Genomic DNA, 14,232 nt, shown 5'->3' on the forward strand with positions numbered 1-14,232 from the left:
AGTGAAGGAGGAATGGGGATGGTTCAAGGAGGGAATCATAGGTGTGCAAAGATGGTATGTGGAACAAGGAGAGCGGGAGGAAATAGAAGGAAGGATAGTGAATGGTGGAATGAAGAAGCAAAGAAAGGTGTCGAAGAGAAGAAGTGGCCTTTCATAGATTGGCTACAAATTAGGACGAAGGGAATCGCATTAGAAATACAAAGTAAAGAGAAGGGAGGTCAAACATAAAATAAAGGAGGCAAAGAGAAGAGAAGATGTGAAACGGGGTAAGAGTATGACAAAAAAAAGTGAAAATAATAAAAAGATGTTTTGGAAGGAAATTAAAAGAGGAAGAGGAGGCGAATCGAGTAGAGAAGAAAAGGTAAAAGGTGCAGATGGAGAGATGATAATGGAAGAGAAGGCACTGAGAGGAAGGTGGGCATAGTATTCTAGGGAGTTGCTAAATGTAATGGAGGATAGGGAGGGAAAGGTAGTTGCAGTGGGAAGCGCTAAGAAAATGAGAGTGATGAGTGAGAAAAATGGAGGAGAAATAGGGAGAGATGAAGCGAAAGCAGCTGTTAAGATGATGAGAGCAGGTAAGGCACCTGGGTTGGATGAATGTCATGCAGAATGCCTGAAAATAGGAGGTACAGTTATGATGGACTGGCTGGTGAGGTTATTTAATGTCTGTTTAAGAGAGGACGCGACATTCCTCAGATCTAACTTGCCGTCTTCTTGATTGAGAGGACTAGGAGAGGAACAGAGGGAGTAATTGGTGAGGAACAGTGTGGATTTAGGACAGGTAGGGGTTGTGTAGATCAGATTTTTGTGGTAAGACAGATGTGTGAGAAAGCTATAGGAAAAGGTAAAGATGTTTTTCGAGCCTTTATGGATTTGGAAAAGGCTTACGACAGGATAGACAGAAAGGCACTTTGGGATGTGTTGCAGATATATGGGACAGGAGGAAAGCTGTTAAGAGCAGTCAAGAGTTTTTACGAGAGTAGTAGAGCTTGTGTTAGGACTAGAAATAGAGAGAGTGAATGGTTTGAGGTAAATGTGGTACTTCGTCAGGGATATGTTATGTCGCCCTGGCTGTTCAATCAATACATGGATGGAGTGGTGCGAGAGGTGAATGAAAGATTAGTGGGTCAGGGGTTGGAGATGGTTAAAGAAAATTTAGAAAAATGGGAAATAAGCCAGTTATAGTTTGCTGACGGCACTGCGTTTGTAGCAGGATCAGAGGAGGGATTGAGGAAGTTAGTGACAGAGTTTGAGAAGGTGTGTGAAAGAAGGAACCAGAAGATAAATGTAGGCAAAAGTAAGGTGATGAGATGTATAATGGGATAGAGTGGCAGCAGGCTGGAAGTGAGTATTAAGGGAGAAAGACTAGAGGAAGTGGATAGTTTTAGATACTTAGGTGCGACAGTGGCAGGAAAGGGAGGGGTGAGGATGGGGATTGAATGTAGATTGAGAGAAACGAGTAAATGTCTTAGTGGATTAAAAAGTGTAATGAGAAATAGACAAATGGGAATGGATGCTAAGAGGAGGTTATATGAAGGAGTAATTGTGCCGACAGCACTATATGGGGCAGAAACATGGAACATAAGAGAGGAAAAGAGAATGAGTTTTAATGTGTTTGGGATGAAATGCCTGAGAAGTATGATAGGGGTTACTAGGCTAGATAGAGAGAGAAATGAGGTGAGGAGGAGATGAGGGGTGGAAAGGGAAATGGGAGATAGGGTTGATGAAAGAGTATTAGGATGGTTTGGACACGTGGGAAGAATGAGTGAAGAAAGATTAGTAAAAGAAGTGTGGAAGGCAGAGGTGGAAGGAGTGAATATACTTACTTGATACTTGATGTGACGATTCGGTGCTGAGCTCCGCCTTGCATGACGCTCTGCTCAGCTGAAGACGATTATACTAGTAACCTAAATCCGCCCTCATTGACATGCTGCCTGTGTTATAGCACTTAGTGAACAAATATGCCTTTAGTTTCTTCTTGAAGATTATGTAGTTCTCAGATATCCTTACGCATTCGGGTAGCTTATTATATAACATTGGAGCACTGTTCACGAAGGCTTTACGACCCATTTCGATGTTGAATCTTGGCTTATTTAACCTGTCTAATTGAACATTATACCTTAACGTCAAGTCGAAAGCTGCACTGAAGTCACTAAGCAATTCTTTGAGGTAGACTGGTTTTCCAAATTGAATCGCTTGATATACTAGCGTGCATGTTTTATAAATGATCCTCGCCTTAATAGGCAACCTGTGTAAGCTTATCATTACGGGAATTATTCTCTCACGCCTCTTTAAACCCACTATCATCCTCACAGCTCTGTTCATAACTAATTGTAGTTTCCTCAATAAGTAGTTAGGCAATCCATAATATAGCGAGTTGCAATAGTCAAGCCTACTTATCACGTAGTTATGAACAAGCATTTTAACAGTTTCTTTATCAAGATATTTCCTTACAAAGGTTTTGTTTCTCAGATGATAACTAGCCACTCTAACCACATATGCACCTGACTCGCGAGATTTACATTTCTGTCTATGATCACTCCCACAGTCATCGAGACACCATTTATGTGCAACCTTGGAATGTTTAGCAATACCAAATCAATCTCTTTCCCAATTATCAGGCACTCTGTCTTGTTTTCATTAAGTTTTAGTTGTTTGAGTTTCATCCAGTTTCTAATGTCATACATTAAGTCATTCACCACTGTCTCTATATTATGTACATTGTTCACTGCCATATAGAATTGTGTGTCATCCGCAAATAGTTTAAAACTGACCCCGTGTCTATTCAGTAGATCAGAGAGCCCTCTAGTATATGTGCAAAACAAAACTGGACCGAGGACACTTCTCTGCATAACTCCTCTCACTAGCTCCTTTGGGCTTGAAAGCGATTCACCAACTTGTATTTGATACGTTTTGTTCTCAAGGAAACTTTCGAGGTACCTCAGTGCCATCCCTTCTATACCTATGTTCCTACAGTCTTGCAATAATATAGAATGCACCACTGTATCAAAAGCAGCTCTAAGACCAAGTAGAATCAATACACCACATTTTCCTTCATCCATTAACATTCGCATATCATTTACTACCGAACACAGCTCTGTTTCCGTAGAATGCAGATTACGATAGGCGGATTGACTTTCAGGAAGAGCATGTATTAATTCAAGGTGAGTGTTCAGTTGTTCGAGGATAACATTTTCAATCATTTTTTACAGGAATGTCAGATTTGAGACGGGCCGGTAGGAATTTAAGGATTGGCTATTAAGACTACCCTTCACTATCGGCTTAACAATCGCTCTTTTCTCAGAGAATGGAAAAGTATTTTTTTCAATGCTAAGATTAACTGAATCTTTGATAACCCTTACAAAGTCTTCAAAATTCTCAACACACTCGGTGTCACTTATCGGGATGGGATCATTGCTACAATATGTCGACCGCGCTCTACGCATTATGGAATTCACCACACCCAGATTTACTGGTCTGAAAGATAGCAGTCTTGGTTCATTTATGTCTCTAGTCATGGGTAGTGACTCATTTGTATCATCCTGGAAATCGCCACTATATTTTTCACCTTATTGTCAAAGAATTCTACGAATTTATCTGCAAGGGCACTGTCTGTATAACCCTCTGGTAATTTGACTTTCTCTTTTGTACCAGTGAGATTATCTAATATTGTATATAACTTATGAATGTCATTTCTTACTTCAGTAGTCTTTGACCTATAAAAGTTACGTTTCCTTTCTATGATCAGCCTTCTCTCATGGTTTCTTGCAATTCTATAGTCATTTCTAGTCTGTTCACTCTTATGTCTACGCCACAGTCTTTCCTTTTTAATTTTGTCTTTTTTGGCTCGAGAAATTTCACCGTTATACCAATGTGCATTGTCTCTAGGTTTAATTTATTTTTCAATAATAGGGCACACCTTATCGTACTCCTCACTCACACTTCTATTGTAAAGTTCGAAAGAACATGTAACACAGTCCATAATTTCCTTATCCATCTCATGTTCACATTGGTTATGTTTTTTATCTGATAGTATTTGGGTCACTGAGGTCCCAAAATGATCGGGCATCAAGTCTTTTTTTAGTCTGATTTTAATTTTCTTCGTTTGTCTCGTCACCGTATTAAAGGGGATAGCAAAAGTAATTAATCTATGTACAGATGATAAACGACATACCTCTTCAACGTCGAGTTCATGAATTAAGTCTCTGTCCTTCTCACAAAACACCAAATCCAACATGTGGCCACTGACTGAAGTTGATTTGTTTACCTTGTTTGTTAAGTTAAATGAGTCCATTAAATCAATAAAGTCTATCACTCCTCTCTCATTCATATCATCCATCTACATGTTAAAGTCTCCACAAATGAAAGTGTTCATGGTCACCATGTCTAATGTTTCCAGATACGCACCAAACTCCTCCAAAAAATCATTAATACCCAAATTTGGAGGTCTGTACACCACTACGAACATGCATTTTCTATTCATGATTTCACATCCAACTCTAAGAGTAGTTCATAACTGTTTGTTTTCTTGGTAGGATATAACTTAATTTTGATAAATGAATTAGTAAGAAATAGTCCAACCCCACCTCCTTGTTTCCCCATTCTCGGTGCATGTAAGAAGGTGTGAGAACACGGCGTGATTTCTTTTATAACTGCAGAGTCATATTCACTTAACCAAGTCTCTGTCAATGCTAAAATATCAAAGCCTTCTTCACTCATCAAATCCTTTATTTCAAATGTTTTATTTTTTACTGATTGTACATTCAATAGACCTACTTTGATTTTCACTTTGTTATTTGTACCCATGGTCAGTGCTCTCCTTACTTCATTCTCATACATAGGACTACAGTAGTCATTCACCCCATAATCAGTTTCAGTCTTTCCAAACCTTTCACAATTTATGCATTTCCGAGTCGTCTCTGTGCAGTTTTTCCCAATGTGGGGTCCTGCACATCTGAAACAGCTAGGCGGGTTTTGATTTGCCTTTGCTGCACATTTGTCCTCAGTATGACCAAACCTCTGACAATTGTAACATATATTTGCATGATATCTGTCCCTGACTGTAAACACCCCCCACTCCAACTTTATCTTGTCATGGTGCCTGTGCAGGCACTCACGCACGTCAGGTTCACACTTTAGTATATAATTAATAGTGTTGTCATGCGCTGGTTTCTAAAATAACAGTTCAATTTTGTCCTCAACACCATCAATTGCCTGCAGGTGTTTATTCTCTCTTACCATAGTAGCAATCAGATTGGCTCCATCCTCTTCCCTGTACACATTACATAGTGTTATTTTAGGTTTGAATATTCTAACAGATTTAGCAGAGACTGCGTTCATAGCCTCTAACTTGGTAGCTGCCACATTCTTTGCTGTCTCATCTTCAAAGTTAAGCACAATATTACCTTCCTTTGTAAATCTAGAATCCATGATCTGAACACCCTCAAGTGAATTTGAAACCTCCTTTTTGTTATCTACCGCCTTTTCCTTATCATCCTTCGCCTTGACTACAAGTAGATTTTTCTTCTTGGCCTTCCTTTTTACTACAGTGGTCCATGGAGAGTTGTTGTCATCACCCTCCGCTGAGCCAACTGCAGCTGCTGCTACCATGCAGGCATTCGACGCCTCCACTGCCTCATCACCACTCTTAATACCTTCAAGCTCGTGCTTCACTACTAGTATTTCATCTGTGATTTCACCCTTCAATGCACCCAAATTTTTCTCTATTATTTCCCTCATGTCCTTTAATTCCTTCTTAACATTTTGCAACTCAGCCTGTATTTTTTGTCAGCCTTTAATTGACTTACACAGTAATTACATATTCAATTTATCTCCTCAATATGTTCCTCTTTAACCGCCTGTAGAGAAGCGCATTTTAGGTAAGCCCACCTCGGAGAGTTTATACAACCAATCCATTTGTTACTAGCTCCGCCCGTCTTCTTACAAGAACTACAGGGTGTGTCGTCACTTCCCCCTGGGTCAGCCATAGTAAACACACGAACGCTCAAAATTGAGCAGGGAACTTATACATAATCTAAGGAAAACAAATTGTGACGTAGAATATGCTATTTTATCTGGTTCTTTGATTTCACCTCAGTTTTTTCTGCAACCTTGATTTAATTATTCTTGTTTTTCTCAATTAAGTAGGTTATACACTAGCGCAAAAACACGGCCACCGTCGTTGTTTGGGTGCTTCCGGTCGCATTGTTCACAGGTGTTGAAGTTTACAATGGCATAGACTGGGATCGGTGTACAATCCCACCGGATGCAATTCTCGCACTTATGCTACCCAATGCACTCCAGAACACACTGCTGCTTAAGAAATGCGGACTGCTGTCCCTCCCCTATCGGCATGAACAAGGCGGGCGGTGGGGTGACCGGTCATATGAGGGGGCGTCCTAGGATGAGATGGATGGATGGGGTAAAAAGGGCATTACGAAAGAGAGGAATGTCTGTTGAGGAAGGACGGGAGAGAACAGAAGATAGGGGTGAATGAAGAATGGTTGTGTATGCATGAGGGAGTGGGGGATGGGTGGTGAGGGAATATGTATGAGAAATAAATTGACGCATCCCGAAGGGATTTCTCCCCATCTTCTCCTTTTCTGATGAGGGGACGGGAGAGGGGGGGTCGCCGAATTAATGGAGCGGCCTTGCTGTGGATGTGCTGTGTCTTGCGACATTGCTTTTGACCCAGGGCAGTGGACGAGATGCAGGGATGTCCCGTCATCCAGGAGGTGCCAAGAGGAGTGAGAGGGAAGAGGGTGGAGGGGAGTGGAGTATGTAGGAAATGGAATGGATGAGAGTGGTTTCTATGCCTTTTTCTTTTTGGTTACCTCCCGTGTAAGGGGGGAAAAGCCTTTGGTATATGTATGTATGTATATTTTAAGGCCATCAGTGACATGTCATAATGATGCCTTAGTAAGGAACGGTCCTACACACACATGCATGTACGCACACACCTACTAAACCAATTTATTGAGCACTTTGAGCAATATGAAAGGGTGAATTTATATCTCAACTGTAAGTTCATCATAGCCAAAATTGTAAATAAATCAGACTTAGTGTGTAGCTTTATATCATATTACCTTTATTCTTCGTAAAGCATAATGAAGTGTTTGTGACTTACATCTAGTTTAAAGATAATAAAAGAAAGGCACTTACTTGGATCATATGCTTCTCTTCTACCTCCCTACCTTTCCTTCCCATTTCTTACCAACCATTATTCCTTCGACTGAATAAAAACGCCTGGTGGCAACCAGAACAAATATACAAGTTTGAAGGATTGAAAGAAAATATTCTGGTCGAACATCTTACATTTTGTTTTTGTATTTAAAAATCAGATCCTTCCCAGTATATATATATATATATGTATATATATATATATATATGTATATATATACATATACATATATATATGTATATATATATACATATATATATATATGTATATATATATATATGTATATCTGTAAATATATATATATATATATACATATAAATATATATATATATGTATATATATATATATATAGTATACATGTATATATATATATATGTATATATATACATATGTGTATATATATATATAGACATATATATATATAAATATATATGTATATATATAAAGAGTATATATACACATATGTATATATATATATGTATACATATACATATATATAAACATATCAATATATATATATGTAGATATGTAAATATATATACATATATATGCTAATAAGAACACGGGTACGTCATACATATATATATGTATATATATATATATATATATATATATATATATATATATACTGTATATATATATATATATATATATATATATATATATATATATATATATATATATATATACATACTTACACGTGGAGTTAAAAACAGACAGCATTGTTGTAGTTTTTTCAGATTTTTCTTCGTGATTTGATATCAACGTTTCGTCTTAAACAAGACATTATCAAGATATAACTGAAACATATGAATATTCTCGGCCAATTAGTTGTCTCCGTTGCCGTGACGTCATCACTATATATATATATATATATATATATATATATATATATGTATATATATATATATATATATATATATATATATATATACATATGTGTGAATAAATCACAAAAACACTTGATTCACAAAATGAAAGGTTTATTATATATATACATATATATATATGTATATATATATATATATATATATATATATATATGTATATATATATATATATATATATATATATATATATATATATATATATATATATATATATATATTACAGGTGACATATGCCAATCACCCTAGAAACCACTGTTGGAGTAGATAAGACTGGAAACGGGGAATCTATATATTTCGATTGCAAACTGCAATCCTCTTCAGTAGATACAATTAAGAGAGAGCGTGCTGCTTAAGTAGCACCCTTAACAAAAGTAAGGGGTTAAGCAGCACGCTCTCTCTTAATTGTATCTACTGATGAGGAATGCAATTTGCAATCGAAATATATAGATTCCCCGTTTCCAGTATTTTCTACTCCAATAGTGGTTCTACGTGATATATATATGTATGTACATACGTATATGAATATATATATATATATATATATATACACATATATATATATATGTATATATATACAAATATTGTATATATGTATACATACATGTATATATATATATATATATATATATATATATATATATATATACTGTATATATATATATATACACATATGTATACATACATATATATACACAGATCCCGACAAAATTGAATAGATATCATGAAAATGCATTTCTGCTCTTACTTAATGCATAATGTTATTCAAATTTACCTAATATGTTATATTTACCTAGATTTATGTTTCAGATTACATACAAGATTAATCAACCATCCCACGAACCAAAGGAGCAGTAGACCTATCTGAATTTCATCGAGGTCGTATTGAGGGTCAACATGAAAGTGGATTTAGTCGACGCAAAATATCTTAAAATTTGTCAATACCCCTATCTACAGTTAATTGTCTTCGTACAATTCATCAGAGAGGGCAAGAAGGGCACAAAACTTCATTCAGGTCGTCCCGGGCCCTCAGAAAGAACTTTACATAAGAATATAAGAATGAAGGAGACTGCAAGAGGCCATAAGGCCACTAGGCAGCTCCATATCCATCACCATCTGTCATCCCCATCCATAAAGTTATCTAACCGTCTCTTTAAACAACTAATAGTTTCAGCGCTCACTACAGTACATGGCTACTAAGTCTATTCCATTCGTTAAGAGTTTAACCTCAAAAGACTGCAGCCAACAGTGAAAATGGGATCATATATGAAAGGCTTGAAGCAGCGGAAGTTTGGGGGGAAATCGTGAGTCACAGGAGCTTGAATAGTCAAGTAGCTTAATTCTTGCTTCGTTAAACATATATTATACATGTGGAACGATAATTATGAATGATGACTCTGGTATTGCAGTAATGTACACACTTGTGAAGGCATGACTAAACAGCTCTCAGTCATAGAAAATAAGTGTCTATATTCAGAGGAATAGCACCTCTCGGAGGAACAGTTGTCTACGATTTTCTGTCGGTGGAGGACGCAGACACGAAGTGCGACCCTCGTCCTAAGCCCGTCGCCGCCGCAGCCAACAACGACGCCTTTTGCCGTTGTCGCCATCATGAACCAACCACGCGTCTTTATTGGTCTCTGTCTCGTGGTAGCTCTTGTCCTTCTATCACGAGAGCACAGGTAAGACGGAAGAAGGCCTAGGTGACAAAGGCGCTCTTGGGTGCATGCCGGAGAGTAACGCAAAGAGTCCACAGGATTTTTTTTATTGTTGTAGAAATGCTATCTATAGATTACATCCAGACAATTTTACTATGCGATTTTATTTAGCCAAGAGAGACCTTACGTAACCAAAGAATCCTCCCCTTGCTTAGAAACTAAAAGAAAATTTAGTATGTCAGGAAAAATTAGTGCATTTCAGTTACTCAAATAATTCCATGTATTCCTCGACTTTCACCGTAACATAAAAGACTTATCACTAGTATTCTAATTTTACGTTTTTTGTTTTGTTTTGTTTTGTTTAGTCAGTCCCCTGATTACGATATGCCGGTGAAGTATCTTTATATATATATACATATATATATATATATATATATATATATATATGTATATATGTATATATGTACATATGTATATATGTATATATATATATGTATATATGTATATATATGTATATGTATATATATATATGTATATATGTATATATGTATATGTGTATATATATATATATATATATACACTACTATACTGTAGAAGTGAGGACAAAGAAATATCTAATGGAGTAGGGTTCTTGATCAACCGAGAAGTTGCTGGTAACGTAGCCAAGTTCAATAGTTTATCAGACAGGGTAGCTTGGATTGTGATTAGGCTATGTAAAACGTACACTCTAAAAATAGTTCAGGTTTATGCACCAATTTCACAGAGTAGAGACGGTGACTTCATATTAGGAGATGAGAGCATGAGCGATAGCAGTGTTACGATCATAAATAAAGTCAACATAGGTAGTGATCATAGAATGGTAGGTTGCACAGCTAAATTCAATTTTGGAGCCGAGAGAAATAAACCAGTTTTAAAAAAGAAAATCAGCCAAGCAAAGGCTAAGGATAATAAGAAGGAATTTCAATTAGAAATTAAAAATAGATTCGAAACTCTAAGAACTAACGAGGACACAGTCGAGGCTAAGAATATCTTTGGGGAATCGGCAGAGAAAGTAGGAAGTACAAAAAGTATTACAGAAAACAAATATTCCAAAGCTACAAATGACCTCATTAAAAGAAGGAGGACAACGCAGATTAAAAGCAAGAGAGACGAAATAGAAAGAGCAGAACTAAATAAGCTTATCAGCAAAAGGCAGAGATCAGAGAAAAGAAGGGAAAACATGGATGAAATAGAGGAAACTATTCGGAAAGGTAAAAGTATTAAAAGGACTGAGCGCAGACATGCTTTAGGAAGACAGCAAATGACAGATAGAAATGGAGAAATCATTAACCGCAGAGACAGAATGGCAAAAAAGAGTACAGGAATTTTACCAAGAGCTTTACTTCACGAAGATCGTAGTTGAGTCAGTAAATTCATCTGTAGACGTTAGTAGTGTACCAGAGATTACAGAGAAAGAAGTAGAATTTGCTCTAAAAATATGAAACGAGGAAAAGCACCAGGGGAAGATGGTATATCGATAGATCTGTTGAAAGAAGTTCATATTAAGATAGCTCAGTTGTACACCCAGTGCTTACGTCAAGAAAGCGTTCCTGAATCGTGGTGCAATGCAAGAGTAATTTTGCTTTATAAAAAAGGAGACCATAAGGACCTTAGTAACTATAGACCGATTAGCTTACAAATACACACACACACACACACACACACACACACAGACACACACACACACACACACACACACACACACACACACACACACACACACACACACACACACACACACACACACACACACACACACACACACTCACACACACACACTCACACACACACACACACACACACACACACACACACACACACACACACACACACACACACACACACACACACACACACACACACACACACACACACACACACACACACACACACACACACACACACACACACACATATGTATATATACATATATATATATATATATATATATATATATATATACATATACATGTATATGTATGTATATATACATACATGCATATACCAAAGGCTTTTTCCCCCTACACGGGGGGTAGCCAAAAAGAAAAATGCATAGAAACCACTCCCACCCATTCCATTCCCTACATATTCCACTCCCCTCCACCGTCCTCCCTCCCTCTTATCTTGGCACCTCCTGGATGACGGGTCATCCCTGCATCCAGTCCACTGCCCTGGGTCAGAAGCAGTGTCGCAAGACACAGCACATCCACAGCAAGGCCACTTCATAGATTCGGCGACCCCCCCCTCTCCGTCCCCTCATGCAGAAAAGGAGAAGTCGGGGAGAAATCCCTTCGGGCTGCGTCAATTTATTTCTCATACATACTACCTCACCCCCCATCCCCCACCCATACCCCCTCATGCATCACAGCATCATCCATACACAACCCTTCTCCATCCCCTATCTTCTGAGTAATATACATATATATATATATATATATATGTATATATATATATATATATATACATATGTATATATACATATATATATATATATATATATACATATATATATATATATATGTATATAAATATACATATGTATATATACATATATACATATATATACATATATATATATATATATATATATACATATATATACATTCATGGGTGTGTGTGTGTGTGTGTTTGAATCAGTTTTAAGACGTGAATTTACTGATTACAAAATTAATAGAACGGGGCAGGAGTTCTGTGCAAAGTAAAAGCATTCAAGAGTAAGGCATTTGCAATGAATTAAAGCCTTCCGTTCTGCATGACATATTTTTATACTCGGGGTGCCACCATGCTATTTTATTCACCTCTATTTCGCCCCTTCGGTAACGATAGTGTTTATGGGCTACCTAAAGACAGTAAGTTCTTTCACCTTTTGTGTAAGCTCCTCCCATTTTGCATACACTCCTCCCCTTTCACGTAAGCTCCTCCCACTTTCCTGTAAGCTCTTCCCCTTTTGCATATACTCCTCCCGTTTCACTTAAGCTCCTCCCACTTTCGTGTAAGTTCCTCCCCTTTCGCGTGATCTTCTCCCCTTTTTGCGTAACCTCCTCCCCCTTGTCGGATAAGCCTCTCGTCCATTTCTTGTAAGGTCTTCCCCTTTACCCAGTCGCATGTTTAGGCGGTATCTTAGTGCCATCAGACCTCAGACTAATGGTTCTCCTTTGCAGAGTCAACGCCTTGAGATGTTCGTGTGAAACCGTCAGATGTATGTACGTGAACACGAGCTTATGCCTCGTAGGACATGGTCTAGATCCACCCTGTTTTTGTTGCACTGTATGCTGGAAGGTAAGTGTCTCAAAAGCAGATAACACATACTGTTTTTGCCACATACATTTTTATATATCATTCCCTTTGTATTCTCTCATTCCTCCCTCCTACCCACTTTTTTTTTCTGTCCCACGCTTTCCCTACCTTTCCCTGTCTTCATCAGTAGAATATATATTAATGATGGGGTGGTCTGTCATTAAATTCGTATTAGAACTTTTCATCTATATGCACAAATATACAATTGACAGATAACAAAAACTGTAGGGGGATGCTCTTAACACCACTGGTAAGTGTTAATGAAAGCACTATCGATTTACCTGGCCAGCTTTTCATGATTTGATAGTGTAGGACTTACTACAGTGTATATAAAAAGTAGGTACACCATAAGTGCTGCAAAATGTTACAGAAAACAATGAAAGGGTTGATAGCAGTCTCTAATATCTGTAGGAATATATGTCAAGTTCCTTTTGTGTTTTTAGACAGTGACACGTGATGGTTTCTCTCCAAATAGAACTTAGGTGAGGCGTGTGGAGGACCGGATGGTAATCATGGACGCTGTGGCCAGGGACTCAAATGCAAAGCTAAACAGGGCGAAGTAGGCAAGTGTGAAATAAATATTGCAAAGGTATGTAAATTGCGCAAGAAAAATAAGCGTAGTAACGTCACCCAGGCCCGCATCGAAGATGATTACGAATGAGGAAGAAGTTATCTGAAGAGTACATCGTGGAAACTTTTCGACTCGAGCTCGACCAGAGGAAGAGAGAACCGGAGGAACAATGAGGCACCAATGAATTCTTGATCGCTCGCTTCTATCAGGCCATTTATTTTGTTATTATGAAATTAATTTCTGCAAAGACACCATGTTGTTGCAAGTTGATTAATCAATAAAATTATAAATTAGCATATAATTCTTTTTTTTTTTTTGGCCACGTAGTGGTTGTGAGATATTCAAGTTGTCATCTTAGTATTTTTTCTGCATTGTCTGTCAAATCCCTGTCTTATCATAAGCCACTAAGAGACCTGAGCCTGGATTCGCAAAGTGTTGGAGATACCATCTTCTGAACTTACGTTCAATAAATCATTACGGCAATCATATCAACACTATACAACTATTACCTGACTTCTTTCTGTTGGATAGGGAAAGGAGAAGACAGGGGAAATGTGGGAGTGGAGAATGGTTGTGTACGGATGATGTTTTGTCCTAGCC

At 37.5% G+C, this 14,232-nt stretch overlaps 2 protein-coding genes across 2 annotated transcripts; one reads left to right on the plus strand and one right to left on the minus strand.

The window, feature by feature from the left end:
- Positions 1–1,899: 1,899 nt before the first annotated feature.
- On the minus strand, positions 1,900–3,203 carry LOC143018553 (uncharacterized). Its single transcript, XM_076174017.1, has 2 exons — positions 2,963–3,203; positions 1,900–2,174 (listed from the first exon to the last, which is right to left on the minus strand). The coding sequence occupies exons 1-2, from the start codon at positions 3,201–3,203 to the stop codon at positions 1,900–1,902; spliced, it is 516 nt and encodes a 171-aa protein (XP_076030132.1).
- Positions 3,204–9,512: 6,309 nt separating this feature from the next.
- On the plus strand, positions 9,513–13,933 carry LOC143019776 (venom protein 302-like). Its single transcript, XM_076175762.1, has 3 exons — positions 9,513–9,749; positions 12,926–13,043; positions 13,537–13,933. The coding sequence occupies exons 1-3, from the start codon at positions 9,679–9,681 to the stop codon at positions 13,720–13,722; spliced, it is 375 nt and encodes a 124-aa protein (XP_076031877.1). The 5' UTR covers positions 9,513–9,678; the 3' UTR covers positions 13,723–13,933.
- The last annotated feature ends 299 nt before the right edge of the window (positions 13,934–14,232 follow it).

This window comes from Oratosquilla oratoria, chromosome 3 (assembly GCF_046742065.1).
Source record: "Oratosquilla oratoria isolate Oo_2021 chromosome 3, ASM4674206v1, whole genome shotgun sequence".
NCBI classification, from domain to species: Eukaryota; Metazoa; Arthropoda; class Malacostraca; order Stomatopoda; family Squillidae; genus Oratosquilla; species Oratosquilla oratoria.